Consider the following 17,572-nt stretch of genomic DNA (forward strand, 5'->3'; position numbering starts at 1 on the left):
TGCTGCCCTTATCCCTCCAGGTGGTAGAGATCACAAGTTTGGAAGCTGCTGTTGAAGGAGCCTTGACAAGTTGCTGGATAGATGGTGCGTAGTGCAGCCGTTGTGTGCAGGTGGTTGGAGTGAATGGATGTGGCTCTAGTGAAACACTCCTGAAAATTGCAATGGAAGTTTGTCTGGATTATGTGCTCAAGGTATTACAGTGGGACTTGAACCCATTAACCTTCAGACTCAAAAACAAGAGTACATAAGCTTTTATAGTCCACTTTTATAAGTGTGTAAAAAGAAAAAGATTAGTGAAGACAAATGTAGGTCCCTTACAATCCAAAACATGAGAATTTATAATAGAGAATAAGGAAATGGCAGAGCAATTAAACAACAACTTTAATTCTGTCTTCGCTGAGGAAGACACAAATAAATTTCCGGAAATACTAGGGAACCAAGGGTCTAGTGAGAAGGAGGAATTGAAGGAAATTAGTATTACTATAAAAACAGTGCTGGAGAAATTAATGGGATTGAAGTCAATACATCCCCAGGGCCTGATAATCTACATCCCAGGGTAATAAAGGAGGTGGCCATGGAAAAGGGAATGATTTAGTTGCCATCTTCCAAAATTCTATGGATTCTGGAACAGTCCCGGCTGATGATGGTGAATGTAACTCCACTATTTTAAAAAAAGGGAGGGAGGTAGAAGATGGGGAATTACAGACCAGTAGTAGGGAAAATGCTAGGGTCAATTATAAAGGATGTGATAACACACTTAGTAAATGTCAACATGGATTTATGAAAGGGAAATCATGTTTGACAAACCTACTGGGGTTTTTCAAGGATGTAATTAGTAGAATAGATAAGGGAGAACCAGTGGATGTAGTGTATCTGGATTTCCAAAAGGCATTTGATAAGGTGCCACATCAAAGGTTACTACACAAGAGCACATGATGCAGGAGGCAACATTGCATAGATAGAGGATTGGTTATCTAACAAGAAGCAAAGTACAGGGCTAAATGGGCCTTTTTTGGAGTGGCAGGCAGTGACTAGCAGGGTACTGCAGTGATCAGTGCTTGGGCCCCAGCTATTCACAAAATACATCAATAATTTAAGAGGTAACCAAATGTAATATTTCCAAGTTTGCTAACAACACAAAACTTGGTGGGAATGTCAGTGGTGAGGAGGGGGTTAAGAGGCTTCAAGGTGATTTAGACAGGTTGAGTGAGTGGGCAAATATATGGCAGATGCAGTATAATGTGCATAAGTGTGAAGTTATCCACTTCGGTAGGAAAAACAGAATGGCAAAGTATTATTTAAATGGTGAAATGTTGATGTACAAAGGGTGTCCTGTACACCAATCACTGAAAGCAAGTAGGCAGGTGCAGCAAGTAGTTAAGGAGGCAAATGATATGTTGGCCTTCATTATGGGAGGACTTGAGTACAGGAGCAAGGATGTCTTACTGCAGCTGTACAGGGCCTTGGTGAGGCCACATCTGGAGTATTTGTGTGCAGTTTTGGTCTCCTTACCTAAGAAAGGATATACTTGCCATAGAGGAAGCGCAGTGAATGTTCACCAGACTGATTCCTGGGATGGTAGGATTGTCGTATGAAGAGAGATTGGGTCAACTAGACCTGTATTCACTGGAGTTTAGAAGAATGAGGGGATCTCATTGAAATGTATAAAACTCTGACAGGGCTGGACAAACTGGAAGCCGGGATGATGTTTCCTCTGTTTGGGGGGGGTCTAGAACAAGGGGTCACAGTCTCAGCATATGGGATGGTCCATTTCGGACCAAGATGAGGAGAAATTTCTTCACTCAGGGTGGTGAACCTGTAGAATTCTCTACCACAGAGGACCGTGGAGGCCAAGTCACTGAATATATTTAAGAAAATAGATATATTTCTAGACACCAAAGGAGTCGAGGGCTATTGGAGGCAGAGCGAGAGCATGGCGTTGAGACAGCATCAGCCATAATCATGTTGAACAGGAGAGCAGGCTTGAAGGGCTGAATGGCCTATTCCTGCTCCTATTTTCTATAGTTCTAAGAGCTAAGGCTGATGAGACAATTGGTTATTTTTTTTGATGTATCTGAGCAGTTCCCAATGCAATTATTTGTTTCATCCTGCTGAGGTTCACAGGCTGATAAACTCTGGCAATGTCTCCACTCTAGCAAAATAAAAAGGACACCTACTGTCATTACCTTAACAGTTTAATACCTGAGTCCAAGAGATTTACAGTGCAATACAACATTCAAACAAAACCACGCGCATAGCATGAGTTATGGAGTTAAACATTAGGCCCTATGGGACTAGACACAAAGACAGGTGGGTTATTCATAGTCCAGACACATAGTTTTTGTATTGTTTCTGTTAAGAAAGAGGTTAAAGACTAGAGATAAATGATCAAAACAAGTCTGTATTTTGCTGAAAGATTTTGAAAAGCTTTTCTCATTAAATATGCTGACAACATATGGAACCCCCTTTAGAGTGTTAACTTGTTGAATTTGCTCAATTTACGCTCCTTAATATTCTGTATGCTACTCCTTCAGCTGCAGTGGTCACCAACGTACCCTCAATTTTGTGTAATAAAAAAAGAAAATTCCTGATCCGAAATACTGAATTGTTAGTGGAAAAGTCTGTTGGACAACAGAAATAAACTAAAGCTGCAATCAATGATTCCTCTAATTCAAAAACTTATCAAAATCTGCAATACTACGATACAACACCAAAAGCTATATATTTTATACAAACCACTTCAGCAGCAAGGATGTTTTTAACCAGTTTACTTCCAGATTTTGTCCTAGCAGCAACAGTAAGCTGTGTGCAGTCATGCAGGAGAATGAATGTACTGGGTCTTTGCGAAACATTTTGTTCTTTCGGCATCATTCCCTGTTCATGTCTGAGAGTAAACTACTTGGTCAAAATAACATGAATCTCTCATTATTACAACTGTCTGACGAGACTGGCTATCTTAAAAAAAAAATGCACTGAACTCATGCAGAACCCTTAGATTTTAGAGTTCCAGACCAAGGAGTTGGTGACTAATGTTCTAGTAAATTCTACATTTTCAGGGTTTGTGGACAGCAGTATGTGTTTCTCTTACCTCTCTACAGCACATGTAGCTAGGTTTCTGGTTGGGGAGTTTAAGACTACAGCCAGACAGAGTGAAATTAAAAAACACTTTTACACACAGAAGGGTGGCAGAGGTTTGTAAATCTCATCCACAAACAATAGTTGATGTTGGAGCAATTGTTTATTTTATAACTGGGATTGATGGATTTTTTGCTAACCAAAGGTTAGGTAGGTATAAAGTTTGGTCATAGATCAACCACCATCTCATTGAATAACAGAATAGGGTCAAGGGCTGAATGGCCTCCTGTTTCTATATTTCAGCATCTTACTTCAGCAAAGATGCCAATGTTTTCAAATACATGTGCTCCAATTAAATTCAAAAAATCCAATAAAGTATTGATTCCCTGTCAGGAATATTCTCAGTGCACAGACAACCCAAGAGTAGTCAGCAGTCAAGCAAAGCATCTGGGTGAAGGGGTTAATCAAGATGAGGAGGAAGTACTGGGAAGTGAAGAGAACAACCTTGAACCAAGTTAGGAAAGATCAGAGATGTCCTTGTTCCCCTATTTCCTCTTCTCCTCCTCCACACAAAAGCAACCCACACAAAAGATCCTTTAAAGGCAGAGGTTTCAATGCTGGGTTGGTCTCAAGTTAATAAGCCTCAGTTGAAGCGACAGCAGGGAGACCCCACTTCACCGCATCTGAAACTGCGTGTGTGTGTGTGCGCGCGCGCGCGCGGGAGGGTCAATGAGGACATGGTCAGTTTTACATGTGACATCTCTTTGTTCTCTGTCCACAGAATTCTGGAAGTGGATGCACAATTGGATCCCAGCAAGGAGTCAAAATCATCAGGAAATGTGGGCAATGGGGGAGGGCATGGAAAATGAGAACAACGAAATGGAACTCAAAGGGTTAAAAGCGCAATCTTGCAAATACAGCTAGCACAAAATAAACTCACCCAAAGAAAAATTAAAATTACACATATTCCACTACAGCATTATGTTGCAAGCAGATTATTGCTTTCTCTATTTTTTATATTGAGCTATGCAATCTGCAGAGACTATTTGTGGTGGAGGTTCCTGTTGCTAAGTCAATAACTAAAGAGGGTTCTCACTGCATAGGAATGGTTTCTATTTTCAATCGGTTTACTGTGTAGGAATAGGAGTCAAGTCGAGCTGTAGACTGTTTAATTCAAATACTCTCACATAGTGCTCTTTGGTATTGAGGTTAACAACCCGTAAAGCCCTTGAAAAGCGAAAAGAAAAATGCATAAATATACAGGGGCTCAAAACCTGCCTAAGCCCCTTTCTCATATGCAAATATTCAGAGCTGATTTGAGAAGGTTTTAAGTCTGAAGACCCCACAAGAACCAGCTTTTATTTAACGAGCTTCTGGACTTCCTCCAGGAGGCGCTGGCCAGGAAAGTTGCTTGGCTCCAGTTTAAGCATCTTCTGAAGATCAGCAACGCTACCGCTGTAATCCTAAAGAAATAAAACCAACATTTAGCAAGCTATTTTTGACCAGCATGCCATCACAGCGATTCAAACAATGCAACCATAAAACGGACACGAAGATCGAGTATTGCTGAATGTGTTGCTTTAACCATTGTGGGGCAAAGTTTCTGCCAGTTTTGCGCCCAGATTCAGCACAATCTGGATGCAAAACTGGCCATAATCGCGGGTTAAAATTGAGAGATTCTGCTAACAGCACTGATTCAAGGCGGCGCAACAAACTGTGCTCATATTCTTAGACGCACAGGCACCAGTAGCTATGTTTTACATAGCAAATAATAATTATTTGAAGAAACTAACTAGGGTCACTCAATGAAACCATTAAATGGTTCGTTATAGTTTGAAGTTATTTTCAATTATTTTGAATCAGTTTACTCACAGGTGGAGGGTTGGACTCCTATCAAAAAGCTTGTTTTTAAGTGATAAACCCACTTGCAGACGTATTAATCAAACTGCATTGGGATACCACTCTTAAATACATCAGGTCCTGGATAAAGTGGGCATGGGGAAGATGTTTCCATTAGTAGGAGAGACTAGGACCCGAGGGCACAGCCTCAGAGTAAAGGGAAGACCTTTTAGAACAGAGATGAGGAGAAACTTCTTTAGCCGGAGAGTGGTGAATCTATGGAATTCATTGCCACAGAAGGCTGTGGAGGCCAGGTCATTGAGTGTATTTAAGAGTGAGATAGATAGGTTCTTGATTGGTAAGGGGATCAAAGGTTACGGGGAGAAGGCGGGAGAATGGGGTTGAGAAACTTATCAGCCATGATTGAATGGCGGAGCGGACTCGATGGGCCGATTGGCCTAATTTCTGCTCCTTTGTCTTATGGTCTTATGGAATACTTTTTAAATAGAAAGAAAAGAAAAAATAAACTATGTTTCATCACACTGCCTGATTGCAATGGTTCATGCAAGCTTTTATGTCTATAAATACATTTTATTCTTGAGCTAACCAATGCAATTTTATGCATAACTCAGGCACAATTTCCTGATTACATCCAAAGTGGAAAATTCAGTGTCTTAGGTTAACCAGTTACTAATGAACAATCACAGAATCGTTACAGTGAAAGGAGGCCATCTGGCCCATCGAGTCTGCACTGGCTCTCTGAAAGAGCATTCCACCTAGTCCCACTCCCCTGCCTTATCCCCATAACCTTGCACATTCTCTCTTTTCAGGTAGCAATCCGATTCCCTTTTGAATACCTCGATCGAACCTGCCTCCACCACCCTCTCAGGAAGTTTGTTCCAGACTCCAACCACCCTCTGGATGAAAATTCTTTGCCTTACGTCACATTTATTCCTTTTGCCAATTATTTTGAATCTGTGCCCTCTAATTCTTGATGCTCTCTTAAGTAGGAACAGTTTCTCACTATTTACCCTGTCCATACCCCTGAGGATCTTGAATACCTCTATCAAGTCTCCTCTGAGCCTTCTTTTCTCCAAGAGAGTCCCACCTCTCCAGTCTACCCTCAGAGCTACAGTTCTTCATCCCTCAAATCATTCTTGTGAATCTCCTCTGTACTCATTCCAATGTCTTCACATCCTTCCTCAAGTATGGCACCCAGAACTGGACACAGTATTCCACATGAGGCCAAACTAGTATCTTATCCAAGTTCAGTATGACCTCCTTAACTCTTGTACTCAATGCCCCTATCAATAAAACCTAAGATAGTATATGTTTTATTAACTGCTCTGTCAACACGCCCTGACATCTTTGATAACTTATGTACATTTACACCAAGGTCCCTCTGTTCCTGCACCTACCTTTAGAGGCTCTCCCTTTATTTTATACTGTCTCACCATATCTTTCCTGCCAAAATGGATCACCTCACACTTCTCTACATTGAACTTCATCTGCCACTTGTCTGTCCAATCCACCAACATGTCTATGTCCTTTTGAAGTTCAATACTATCCTCATCACAGTTGACATCATTTCCAATCTTCGTACCATCTGCAAATTTTGAAATCATCCCCTACACACCACAATCTAAATCATTAACATATATCAGAAAGAGCAAGGGTCCCAACACTGACCCCTGAGGAACTCCACTACAAATTTCTCAACAATCTGAAGAACAACCATTTATCACTACTCTCGGTTTCCTGTCACTCAGCCAATTTCTTATCCAAGTGCCTACTTTCCCTTTTACTTCAAGACCTAGATATTTGCTCACAAGTCTGTTGTGTGGCACTGTATCTAATGCCTTTTGAAAATCCATATACACCACATCAACAGCATTGCCCTTATCAACTTTCTCTGCTAACACCTCAAAAAACTCCAGCAAGTTAGTTAAACATGATTTTCCCTTAATGAATACATGTTGGCTTTCCTTAATTATCCTTCACATGTCTAAGTGACTCTTGATTTTATCCCAAACTATAGTTTCCATAAGTTTCCTTGCCACTGAGGTCAAACTGACTGATCTGTAGTTGCTGGCATTATCCTTGCACCCCTTTTTGAACAAGGGTGTAACATTCACAATCCTCTGGTACCTCTCCAATGTCTAACGAAGACTGGAAGGTTATCACTAGTGCCTCTACAATTTCCACTCTCACTTCCCTCAGTACCCTTGGATGCATCCCACCCGGTCCTGGTACCTTATCTATTTTTAAGATAGCCTTTCTAATACCTCCACCTTCTCAATTGCAAATTCTTCTAGTGTACCAGTTACCTCCTCTCTCACCTCGGCCTGGGTAGCATCTTCTTCCTTTGTAAAGACAGATGCAAAGTACTCGTTCAATACCTCCACTATTTCTTCTACCTCCACATGCAAGTCCCCTTTTCTGTCCCTAATCAGCTCTAATCTTTTTCCACCCTTTTATTATTCACATGCTTATAGAAGACCTTTGGATTTGCTTTTATGTTAGCTGCCAGTCTCTATGCATGCTCTCTCCTTGCTTTTCTTATTAGTTTCTTCATTTCACCTCTGGTCCTTCTTTATTTAGCCTGATTCTCCATTATATTTTCTACCTGACTTTTGTCGTACACGCACTTCTTCCTTTTCATCTTCACCTCTATCTCTCTCATTATCCAGGGTTATCTGGATTTATTTCTCCCACCTTTCCCCTTCATGGGATTACATCTCGACATTGCCTGCAATATCGTTCCTTTGAAGGTGGCCCATTGTTCAGTTGCAGTCTTTTCTGCCAACACTTGATTCCAACTCACTTGCCTCAGGTGCATTCTCATCCCATCGAGGTTGGCTTTCCCCCAATTAATTATCCCTGCTCTGGACTGTTCTTTTCCATAGCCAACCGAAACCTTATGATACAATGATCACTGTCACCTGGAGGCTCCCCCACTGATATTTGATCCACTTGGGCCAACTCATTCCCCAGAACCAGGCCCAACAGTGCCTGCCCTCTCATTGGGCCGGAAACGTACTGCTGCAGAAATGATCTTGAACACATACCAGGAACTCTTGCCCCATGTCCCTTTGCAGTGTTCCCATCCCAGTCTATATTTGGATAATTGAAGTCCCCCATTATAATTACTCTTTATTTATTGTACCTCTAATTTCTTTGCAGATTTGTTTCACCACATCCCTTCCGCTAGTTGGTGGTCTACATACTGCACCAATCAATGTTATTGCACCATTTTCATTCCTTACCTCTAGCCAGAGAGATTCTGTCCTTGACCCCTCTGGAACATCCTCTCTCTCCAGTACTGTGATGCCATCTTTAATCAATGTTACACTCTCCGCCCCAAACCCTTTTCTTCCTTTCCAGTTTCCCCATAAACACCTTGTACCCAGGAATATTTAACGCCCAGTCCTTCCCCTCTTTGACCCAAGTCTCTGTTATAGCAATAATATAATTCCATTTGTCAACCTGTGCCTGCAGTTCACCAATCTTATTAACCACGCTCTGTGCATTCACATATATGCACATTAACCCTGATTTAGGCTTTTTTTCCTCTTTCCCTTATTCTGGCCCCATCTAATGGCTTACTACTGCCTACCTTAATTCTATCAAACTCTCCAAGTATTCTTTAACCTTGATACTACTCTCTGCTATCTCCTCCTTATCAGTTAATACTTCTCTACTTCCCACTGCCGGTTTTTCTCCTCTCTGCTCTGAATTTCCCCTCAGGTTCCCATCACCCTGCCAATCCAGTTTAAACCCTTCCCAACAGCACCAGCAAACCTCCCCGCAAGGACATTAGTCCCAGTCCTGTTAAGATGTAACCCGTCCTTCTTGTACAGGTTCCAGCTGCCTCAGAACCAGTCCCAGTGCCTCAGAAATCTAAAGCCCTCTCTCCTATTCCATTTCTCCAGCCACATGTTGAACTGTTCCATATTCCTATTCCTATGCTCACTAGCATGTGGCGCTGGGAGTTACTGCTTTTGAGGTCCTGCTTTTTAATTCCCTTCCTAACTCCTTAAAATCTGTTTTGAGGACCTCATCCCTTTTCCTGCCTATGTCATTGGTCCCAATGTGGACCATGACCTCTGGCTGTTTATCCTCCCTGAAAAGAATGTCCTGCAGCCATTCTGTGACATCCTTGACCCTGGCACCAAGGAAGGAACATACTGAATGGAGTCATGTCTATGGCTACAGAAGCGCATGTCTGCTCCCCTTTGGAATCCCCTACTACTATAGCACTTCCACTCTTCCTTCTCCCTTCCTGTGCAGCTAAGCCATCTGTGTTGCCAGGAACTTGGCTCTTGCCAGTCCTCTGACAAACCATCTCGCTCATCAGTGCCCAATATGGAAAAATGGTTAGAGAGCGAAATAGCCTCAGGGGATCCTGCACTACATGCCTGTTCCTCATAGATACTCTGGCGGTCACCCATTCCCTCTCTGCCTGTGTACTTCTTAGTTGCAGTGTGACCAACCCTCTAACCATGTTATACACATAATCCTCAGCCTGTGGGTGCACCACAGTGACTCCAGCTGCCACTCAAGCCCCACAACTCGGAGCTCAAGTTTCTGCAGCTGGTGACGCTTCCTGCAGGTGTAGTCATCAAGGGCACTTTGTGCCTAAACGACTTCCCACACCCCACAGGATGCACATTCCACATGGCCAAGCTGTATTGACATATCTTAACCTTTAAAGCGTGTACCAGTAATTATTTATTTAAAGTATTTTCTTAATTAGTTTAGAATAATTCTTATGTATACTACAATTTACTGAGCTTATTAATGCTAGTATCACCCACAAATACAACTAAAAGTTATCTGTTTCATAATTATACATGTATGTATTTATTGGTTCGTGCTATTTTCAATCTCCCGACTGCCTCTCCTCTTGCGCTATTTTCAATCTCCCAACTGTCTCTCCTCTCACGCTGTTCACACTCCCGACTGTCTCTCCTCTTGCTCTGTTTTCAATCTCCCGACTGTCTCTCCTCTCGCGCTGTTTTTAATCTCCCAACTGTCTCTCCTCTCGCGCTGTTTTTAATCTCCCAACTGTCTCTCCTCTCGCGCTGTTCACACTCCCGACTGTCTCTCCTCTTGCTGTTTTCAATCTCCCAACTGTCTCTCCTCTCGCGCTGTTTTTAATCTCCCAACTGTCTCTCCTCTCGCGCTGTTTTTAATCTCCCAACTGCCTCTCCTCTCGCGCTGTTGTCACATTCCCGACCGCCTCTCCTCTCGCGCTATTTTCAATCTCCCGACTGTCTCTCCTCTCGCGCTGATTTTAATCTCCCAACTGCCTCTCCTCTCGCGCGGTTTTTAATCTCCCAACTGCCTCTCCTCTCGCGCTATTTTCAATCTCCCGACTGTCTCTCCTCTCGCGCTGTTCACACTCCCGACTGCCTCTCCTCTCTCGCACTGTTGTCACACTCCTGACTGTCTCACCTCTCTCGCGCTGTTGTCACACTCCTGACTGCCTCACCTCTCTCGCGCTGTTGTCACACTCCCGACTGTCTCACCTCTCTCGCGCTGTTGTCACACTCCCGACTGCCTCACCTCTCTCGCGCTGTTGTCACACTCCCGACTGTCTCACCACTCGCGCTGTTGTCACACTCCCGACTGCCTCACCTCTCTCGCGCTGTTGTCACACTCCCGACTGTCTCACCACTCACGCTGTTGTCACACTCCCGACTGTCTCACCTCTCTCCCACTGTTGTCACACTCCCGACTGTCTCACCACTCACGCTGTTGTCACACTCCCGACTGCCTCACCTCTCTCCCGCTGTTGTCACACTCCCGACTGTCTCACCACTCACGCTGTTGTCACACTCCCGACTGTCTCACCTCTCTCCCGCTGTTGTCACACTCCCGACTGTCTCACCACTCACGCTGTTGTCACACTCCCGACTGTCTCACCACTCTCGCGCTGTTGTCACACTACTGACTGTCTCTCCACTCTCGCGCTGTTGTCACACTCCCGACTGTCTCTCCACTCTCGCGCTGTTGTCACACTCCCGACTGTCTCACCACTCACGCTGTTGTCACACTCCCGACTGCCTCACCTCTCTCGCGCTGTTGTCACACTCCCGACTGTCTCACCACTGACGCTGTTGTCACACTCCCGACTGTCTCACCTCTCTCGCGCTGTTGTCACACTCACGACTGTCTCACCACTCACGCTGTTGTCACACTCCCGACTGTCTCACCTCTCTCGCGCTGTTGTCACACTCCCGACTGTCTCACCTCTCTCGCGCTGTTGTCACACTCCCGACTGCCTCACCTCTCTCGCGCTGTTGTCACACTCCCGACTGCCTCACCTCTCTCGCGCTGTTGTCACACTCCCGACTGTCTCACCTCTCTCGCGCTGTTGTCACACTCCTGACTGCCTCACCTCTCTCGCGCTGTTGTCACACTCCCGACTGCCTCACCTCTCTCGCGCTGTTGTCACACTCCCGACTGCCTCACCTCTCTCGCGCTGTTGTCACACTCCCGACTGTCTCACCTCTCTCGCGCTGTTGTCACACTCCTGACTGCCTCACCTCTCTCGCGCTGTTGTCACACTCCCGACTGTCTCACCTCTCTCGCGCTGTTGTCACACTCCCGACTGTCTCACCTCTCTCGCGCTGTTGTCACACTCCCGACTGTCTCTCCACTCATATTGTTTTCAATCTCCCGACTGTCTCACCACTCACACTGTTTTCAATCTCCCAACTCTACTGGTGTAGGTTTCAGCTGTGGCTCAGCAGGTAGCACTCTGACCTCAAGTCAGAAGGTTGTGGGTTCAAGTCCCACTCCAGACACCTGAGCCTATAATCCAGGCTGACTCTCCTGATGCAGTACTGTCCCAATGGTGCACATTTGGAGGTGCTGCCTTTCAGATGAGACTTTAAACTGACTACCGTCTTGGATGTTACGTAAAAGGTTTCACAATCACTATTTTGAAGAGGAGCAGGGGACTTTCCCCACTGTTCTGGGCTAATAATTATCCCTCAGTCAACATTTCGGAAGGACAGGAAGTTAGGATATTGTGGGAGGGTAGCTTTGTTAATTAAGGATGACAGTACAATACAGAGAGGTGATCTTAGTTTTAAAGATCAAGATGTAGAATCAGTTTGGGTAGAGATAAGAAATAGTAAAGGTAGAAAGTCACTTGTAGGAGTAGTTTGTAGACACTAACAGTAACCATGCTGTACGATGGAGTATACAGGAAGAAATAATGGGGGCTTGTAAGAAAGGTATAGCGATTATCATGTGTGATTTTAATCCACATATAGTTTGGGCGAATCAGATTGAAAAAGGTAGCCTGGAAGATGAGTTCAAGAGTGTTTTTGAGACAATTTCTTAGAGCAGTATGTGCTAGTGCCAATCAGAAAGCAGGCTATTCTATAAGCAAAAAACTGCAGATGCTGGAAATCCAAAACAAAAACAAAAATACCTGGAAAAACTCAGCAGGTCTGGCAGCATCTGCAGATAGGAGCACAGTTAACGTTGCGAGTCCGAATGACCCTGTTCTGTTGAAAGGTCATTCGGACTCAAAACGTTAACTGTGCTCCCAATCCGCAGATGCTGCCAGACCTGCTGAGTTTTTCCAGGTATTTTTATTTTTGTAGCAGGCTATTCTAGATCAGGTAATGTGCAAAGAGACAGGATTAATTAGTGGCCTCATAGTAATGGCACACCTAGGTAGCAGTGACCATAACATGACTGAATTTTGCATTCAGTTTGAAGGAAAGAAGAGTGGATCTAAGACTAGTGTTCTGAACTTAAATAAGGGCACTTATGAGGGTAGGAAGACAGCACTGGCTCAAGTGAACTGGGAAATTAGGTTAAAGGATAGGACAGGAGAGATGCTGTGGCAGACATTTAAGGAGATATTTCAGAAGTCTCAGCAAAAATACATTCCAGTGAGAAAGAGGGGCTCTAGGGGAAGGACATACCATCCGTGGCTAACTCAGGAAGTTAAGGATAGTAAAAAATTGAAATAAAAAGCCTACAATTCCGCCAAGATTAGTGACAGGTTAGAAGATTGGACAGAATGTAAAAAACAGCAAAGAATGACTAAAAAATAATGAGAGAGGAGTATGAGTGAAAGCTAGCTAGAAAGAAAACAGATAGAGTTTCTACAGGTATTTTAAAAAGAAACAAGAGTAAGTAAATTGAACATTGGTTCTCTACAGTGAGTTCTGGAATTAATAATGGAAAATAAGGAAATTGGTGAATTGAAGAGATATTTTGCATCTGCCTTCACTGTATGGGACACAAATAACATCCCTGAAATAATTGAGAATCAAGAGGTGAAAGGGAGGGAAGAACTTTAAACAATTACAATCATCAGGGAAAGGGCACTGAGAAAATAATTAGAATTAAAAGCTGACAAGTCCCCAGGACCTGGAGGGTCTTAAAAGAAGTAGCGGCTGAGGTAGTAGATGCATTGGTTTTAATTTTCCAAAATTCCCTATATTCTAGAAGGATCCCATCAGATTAGAAAATAGTGAATGTAACTGCTCTATTCAATATAGGGAGGCAGAAATCAGGAAACTACAGGTCAGTTAGTTTAACATCTGTCATAGGGAAATTGTGGGAATCTATCATTAAAGAGGTTATATAGCAGGGCTCTTAGAAAATCTCAGTGTAATCAGGCAGAGCCAACATGGTTTTGTGAAGGGGAAATTGTGTTTGACTAGAGTTCTTTGAGGAAGTGGATAAAGGGGAACCTGTGGGTGTAGTGAACTTCGATTTCCAGAAGGCATTTGACAAGGTGCCACACCAAACGTCACTATGCAAAATAAAAACTCATGGTGTAGCAGGGGTAACATATTAGCATGGATAGAGGATTGGTTAGGTAACAGGAAACAGAAGTAGGCATAAGTGGGTCATTTTCAGATTGGCGAGATATAATGAGTGGGCTGCCAAAGGGACCAGTGTTGGGGCCTCATCTATTTACAATCTATAGTAATGACTTGGATGACTGGATCGAATGCATGGTTGCTAAATTTGATGACACAAAGATAGGTAGGAAATTAAGTTGTGAGAGGACATAAGGAGTCTACAAAAGGATAGAGATAAGTTAAGTGAGTAGGCAAAAATTTGGCAAATGGAGTATAATGTATGAAAATGTGAACTTGTCCATTTGGCCAGGAAGAATTTAAAAAAGCAGCATATTATTTAAATGGAGAGAGATTGCAGAACTCAGGTACAGAGAGTTCTTGGTACATGAATCATAAAAAGCTAGTATGCAGATACAGCAAATAACTAGGAAGTCAAACAGAATATTGTTGTTTGTTGCAAGGGGAATGGAATATAAAAGTAGGGAAGTTTTGCTACAGTTGTACAAGGTACCGATGAGACCACATCATTTAAGAAAGGACATAATTGCATTAGAAGCAGTTCAGAGAGGGTTCACGCGATGATACCTGGGATGTGGGGGTTATATTATGAGGAAAGGTTGGACAGGCTGGGTCTGTATCCATTGGAGTTTAAAAGATTGAGAGGTGATTTTATTGAAACATTTAAGACCCCGAGCGAACTTGACAGGGTGGATGCTGAAAGGATGTTTCCCCTTATGGGAGAGACTAGAACTAGGGGTCACAGTTTAAAAATAAGAGGTCTCCCATCTAAGATGGAGATGAGAAGAAATCTTTCCTCTCAGAAGGTCGTGATTCTGTAGAGCTCTCTTTCCCAGAGAGTGGTGGAGGCTGGGTCATTGAATATTTTTAAGGCTGAGTTAGATAGATTCTTGATTGACAAAGGAGTCAAAAGGTATGGGGGACAGACAAGAAAGTGGAGTTGAGACCATAATTGGATCAGCCATGACCTTATTGAATGGCGGAGCTGGCTCGAGGGGCCGAATGGCCTACTCTAGCTCCTAGTTCATATGTTCATATGTAACATCACTAAAAACAGATTATGTGGTCATTATTATGTTGCAGTTTTGGGTAGCTTGCTGTACAACAATTGGCTGCTGTGTTTTCCACATTACAACAGCAAACTACACTTCATAAAGTACAACACTGGCTGCAAGGTGCTTTGAGATGTCCTGGGGTCACTATATAAATACCAGTCTTTCTAATAAAATTGAATGTTGAGAAGGGTAACTAAGATGGAGAGTCTCATTATGGAGACAGTACAAATCTCAATGGAGTCATTACTGCAGTATGAACAGATTTTCACCTGCGGCAGTTAAAGGCACCTAATTAGACAAAGGACATTAATGCCCTCAAGGTGGGGAACAGTAAGATTATTTTGGGCACCAAGAGCTTAAGTTATGTAAAAAAAAAGGTTTTGGCAGTTGGACTGTTTACTTTGAATTAACTGAGCCCATTCTCACTTTTCCCAAACAACTGGCAAAAATTGATCCTGGCAAGGTTTTCGCTATGCTGCTGGCTTGAAACATCAGGATATTAGTGAGCTTGGGGGTGCTGGAAATCTGTGGGACCCCTGCTCACTCTGCCATAGCTTCAACAGGGAGCGCTGTGCATGGACCACAAATTAAACTGGGCCCAGATCCAGGGTCTGGCTGCGACCAGGAATCTCGGGTAGATCTTTGGGATGCCATTTGCAAACAAGACCCAAGCCAGAGAGTGTGCATACACAGGTCTTTGAAGGTGAATAAAAAAAAGCAGAATCCTTGGCTTTATAAATATAGTACAAGAGCAAGGGCTTTACACCAAGCCTTCATTAAATCCCAGGTTAGGCCTAAGCAGGAGTTACTGTCTAAGAGTAGAGAGAGTGGAACTAATTAGGTAGCTCTTTCAAAGAGTCAGCACAGGTACGATGGGCTGAATGGCCTCCTGTGGTGTATACCATGATATTAATTTATTCTCTTTGGAAAAAAAAGTTAACCTCAGAGAAATAAATTGGAATGGAGATCGGGATGAAACCAGCAGGTCTCTCACCACCTGCACCTGCCCCTGGGTGTGAAAGGGCTCATGTAGGGTTATGATTGGGTGACAGCGCAACAACAAACAGGAAGGATAAAGGGTTTTTGTGTGTAGTTCAAAGAGAAAGAGGTAAGGCTAGTGATGAGAGTGAGGATGTGGGGTAATAGAAAAGGGGCAGTGCGAGTGTGAAGATTGGAACAAGCATGAGTTCCAGAGAGGGGAATGAGATGAGAAGACAACCACCGAGGGTTTTGTCCTCTCCCTATGACATCATCAACCATAGACTCATGGACGTTTACAGCACAGAAGGAGGCCATTTGGCCCATTGTGTCAGCACCGGTCAACAAAGATCTGACTACACTAATCCCATTTTCCAGCACTTGGCCCATAGCCCTGGAGGCTATGTCAATGCAAGTGACTGTCCAAATACTTAAATGTTGAGGGTTTCTGACTCAAGAGTACCCTTTCAGACAGTGAGTTCCAGATTCCCACCACCGTCTGGGTGAAAAAATTTCTCCTCAATTCCCCTCTTAGCCTTCTACCTCTTATCTTAAATCTATGCCCCCTGATTATTGACCCCTCCACTAATGGAAAAAGTGTCTTCCTATCCACCCTATCTATGCCCCTCATAATCTTATACATCTCTTATCAGGTCCCCTCTCAACCTTCGTTGCTCCAAGGAAAACAACCCCAGCCTATCCAATCTTTCCTCATAGCTCAGACCCTCCAGCCCAGGCATCATCCTGGTAAATCTCCTCTGCACCGTCTCCAGTGCAATCACATCCTTCTTCCAACCCAGAAGAGAGGGAAGGAAAGGAAAAATTGAACAGTGAGAATCAGCAGGGAGGGAGAGGAGGAGAGGCGCAGAATGAACTAGAGGGGTACAGAAAGAGAAATAGCAAGATGCAGACAGCAGAGATGGAAAAAGGAGAAACTACATTCTCTGAATCACTGTCCACAATGCCACAAGAGTGTACCATTAATGAATCTTCTGTATTCACACACACTTCCCGTCCAATTTCCTGTGGTCACAATTCCTACTAATGTTCATCAATATTTAACATTCAGAATCCCAGTAAGAAATTCAGGAGAAACGTTTCCACCAAGACAGTGGTGAGAATGTGAAGCTCACTACCATGAGGAGTGGGTGAGGCAAATGGCAGAGATACATATAAAGGGGAAGCTGGGTAACATGATGTAGACTGGAATAAAGGAAAAGCTGATAGGATAACATGCAGAAGTGCAGGAGAATTCTCATGTGGAACATTGCCATTGGTGTGGGCAATTCTGTCCTGTAGACTTAATATAACAATTTCAACCACTCCTCTGCCACAGCAGTGAAGTGCAACAGTCTCTAAAGTTTTTCTCCCATCACTTTTTTAAAAAAATGTTCATTTGTAGGATATGGGTGTCACTGACAAAACCAGGATTTATTGCCCATCCCTAATTGCCCTTGAGAAGGTGGTGGTGAGCTGCCTTCTTGAGCCGTTGCAGTCCATGTGGTGTAGATACACCAACAGTGCTGTTAGGAAGGGAGTTCCAGGATTTTAACCCAGTGACAGTGAAGGAACAGCGATATATTTCCAAGTCAGGATGGTGAGTGAGTTGATGAGGGTCTTGCAGGTGGTGATGTTCCTGTGTGTCTGCAGCCCTTCTTATTCTAAATAGAAGAGGTTGCAGGTTTGGAAGGTTTTTTTTTTATTCATTCATGGGGCGTTGGTATCGCTGGCTAGGCCAGCATTTATCGCCCATCCCTAATTGCCCTC

At 43.5% G+C, this 17,572-nt stretch overlaps 1 protein-coding gene across 1 annotated transcript in view; it reads right to left on the reverse strand.

Moving 5' to 3' along the window:
- Positions 1 to 2,177: 2,177 nt before the first annotated feature.
- Positions 2,178 to 17,572, reverse strand: part of tomm34 (translocase of outer mitochondrial membrane 34) — a 37,815-nt gene continuing 22,420 nt past the window's right edge. The window contains exon 7 of the mRNA XM_041205424.1: positions 2,178 to 4,538. Coding sequence (XP_041061358.1) covers positions 4,434 to 4,538 — 105 coding nt within the window. The 3' untranslated portion in view covers positions 2,178 to 4,433. The remainder of the gene's footprint in view (positions 4,539 to 17,572) is intronic.

Source organism: Carcharodon carcharias, chromosome 14 (assembly GCF_017639515.1).
Source record: "Carcharodon carcharias isolate sCarCar2 chromosome 14, sCarCar2.pri, whole genome shotgun sequence".
Taxonomy (NCBI): Eukaryota; Metazoa; Chordata; class Chondrichthyes; order Lamniformes; family Lamnidae; genus Carcharodon; species Carcharodon carcharias.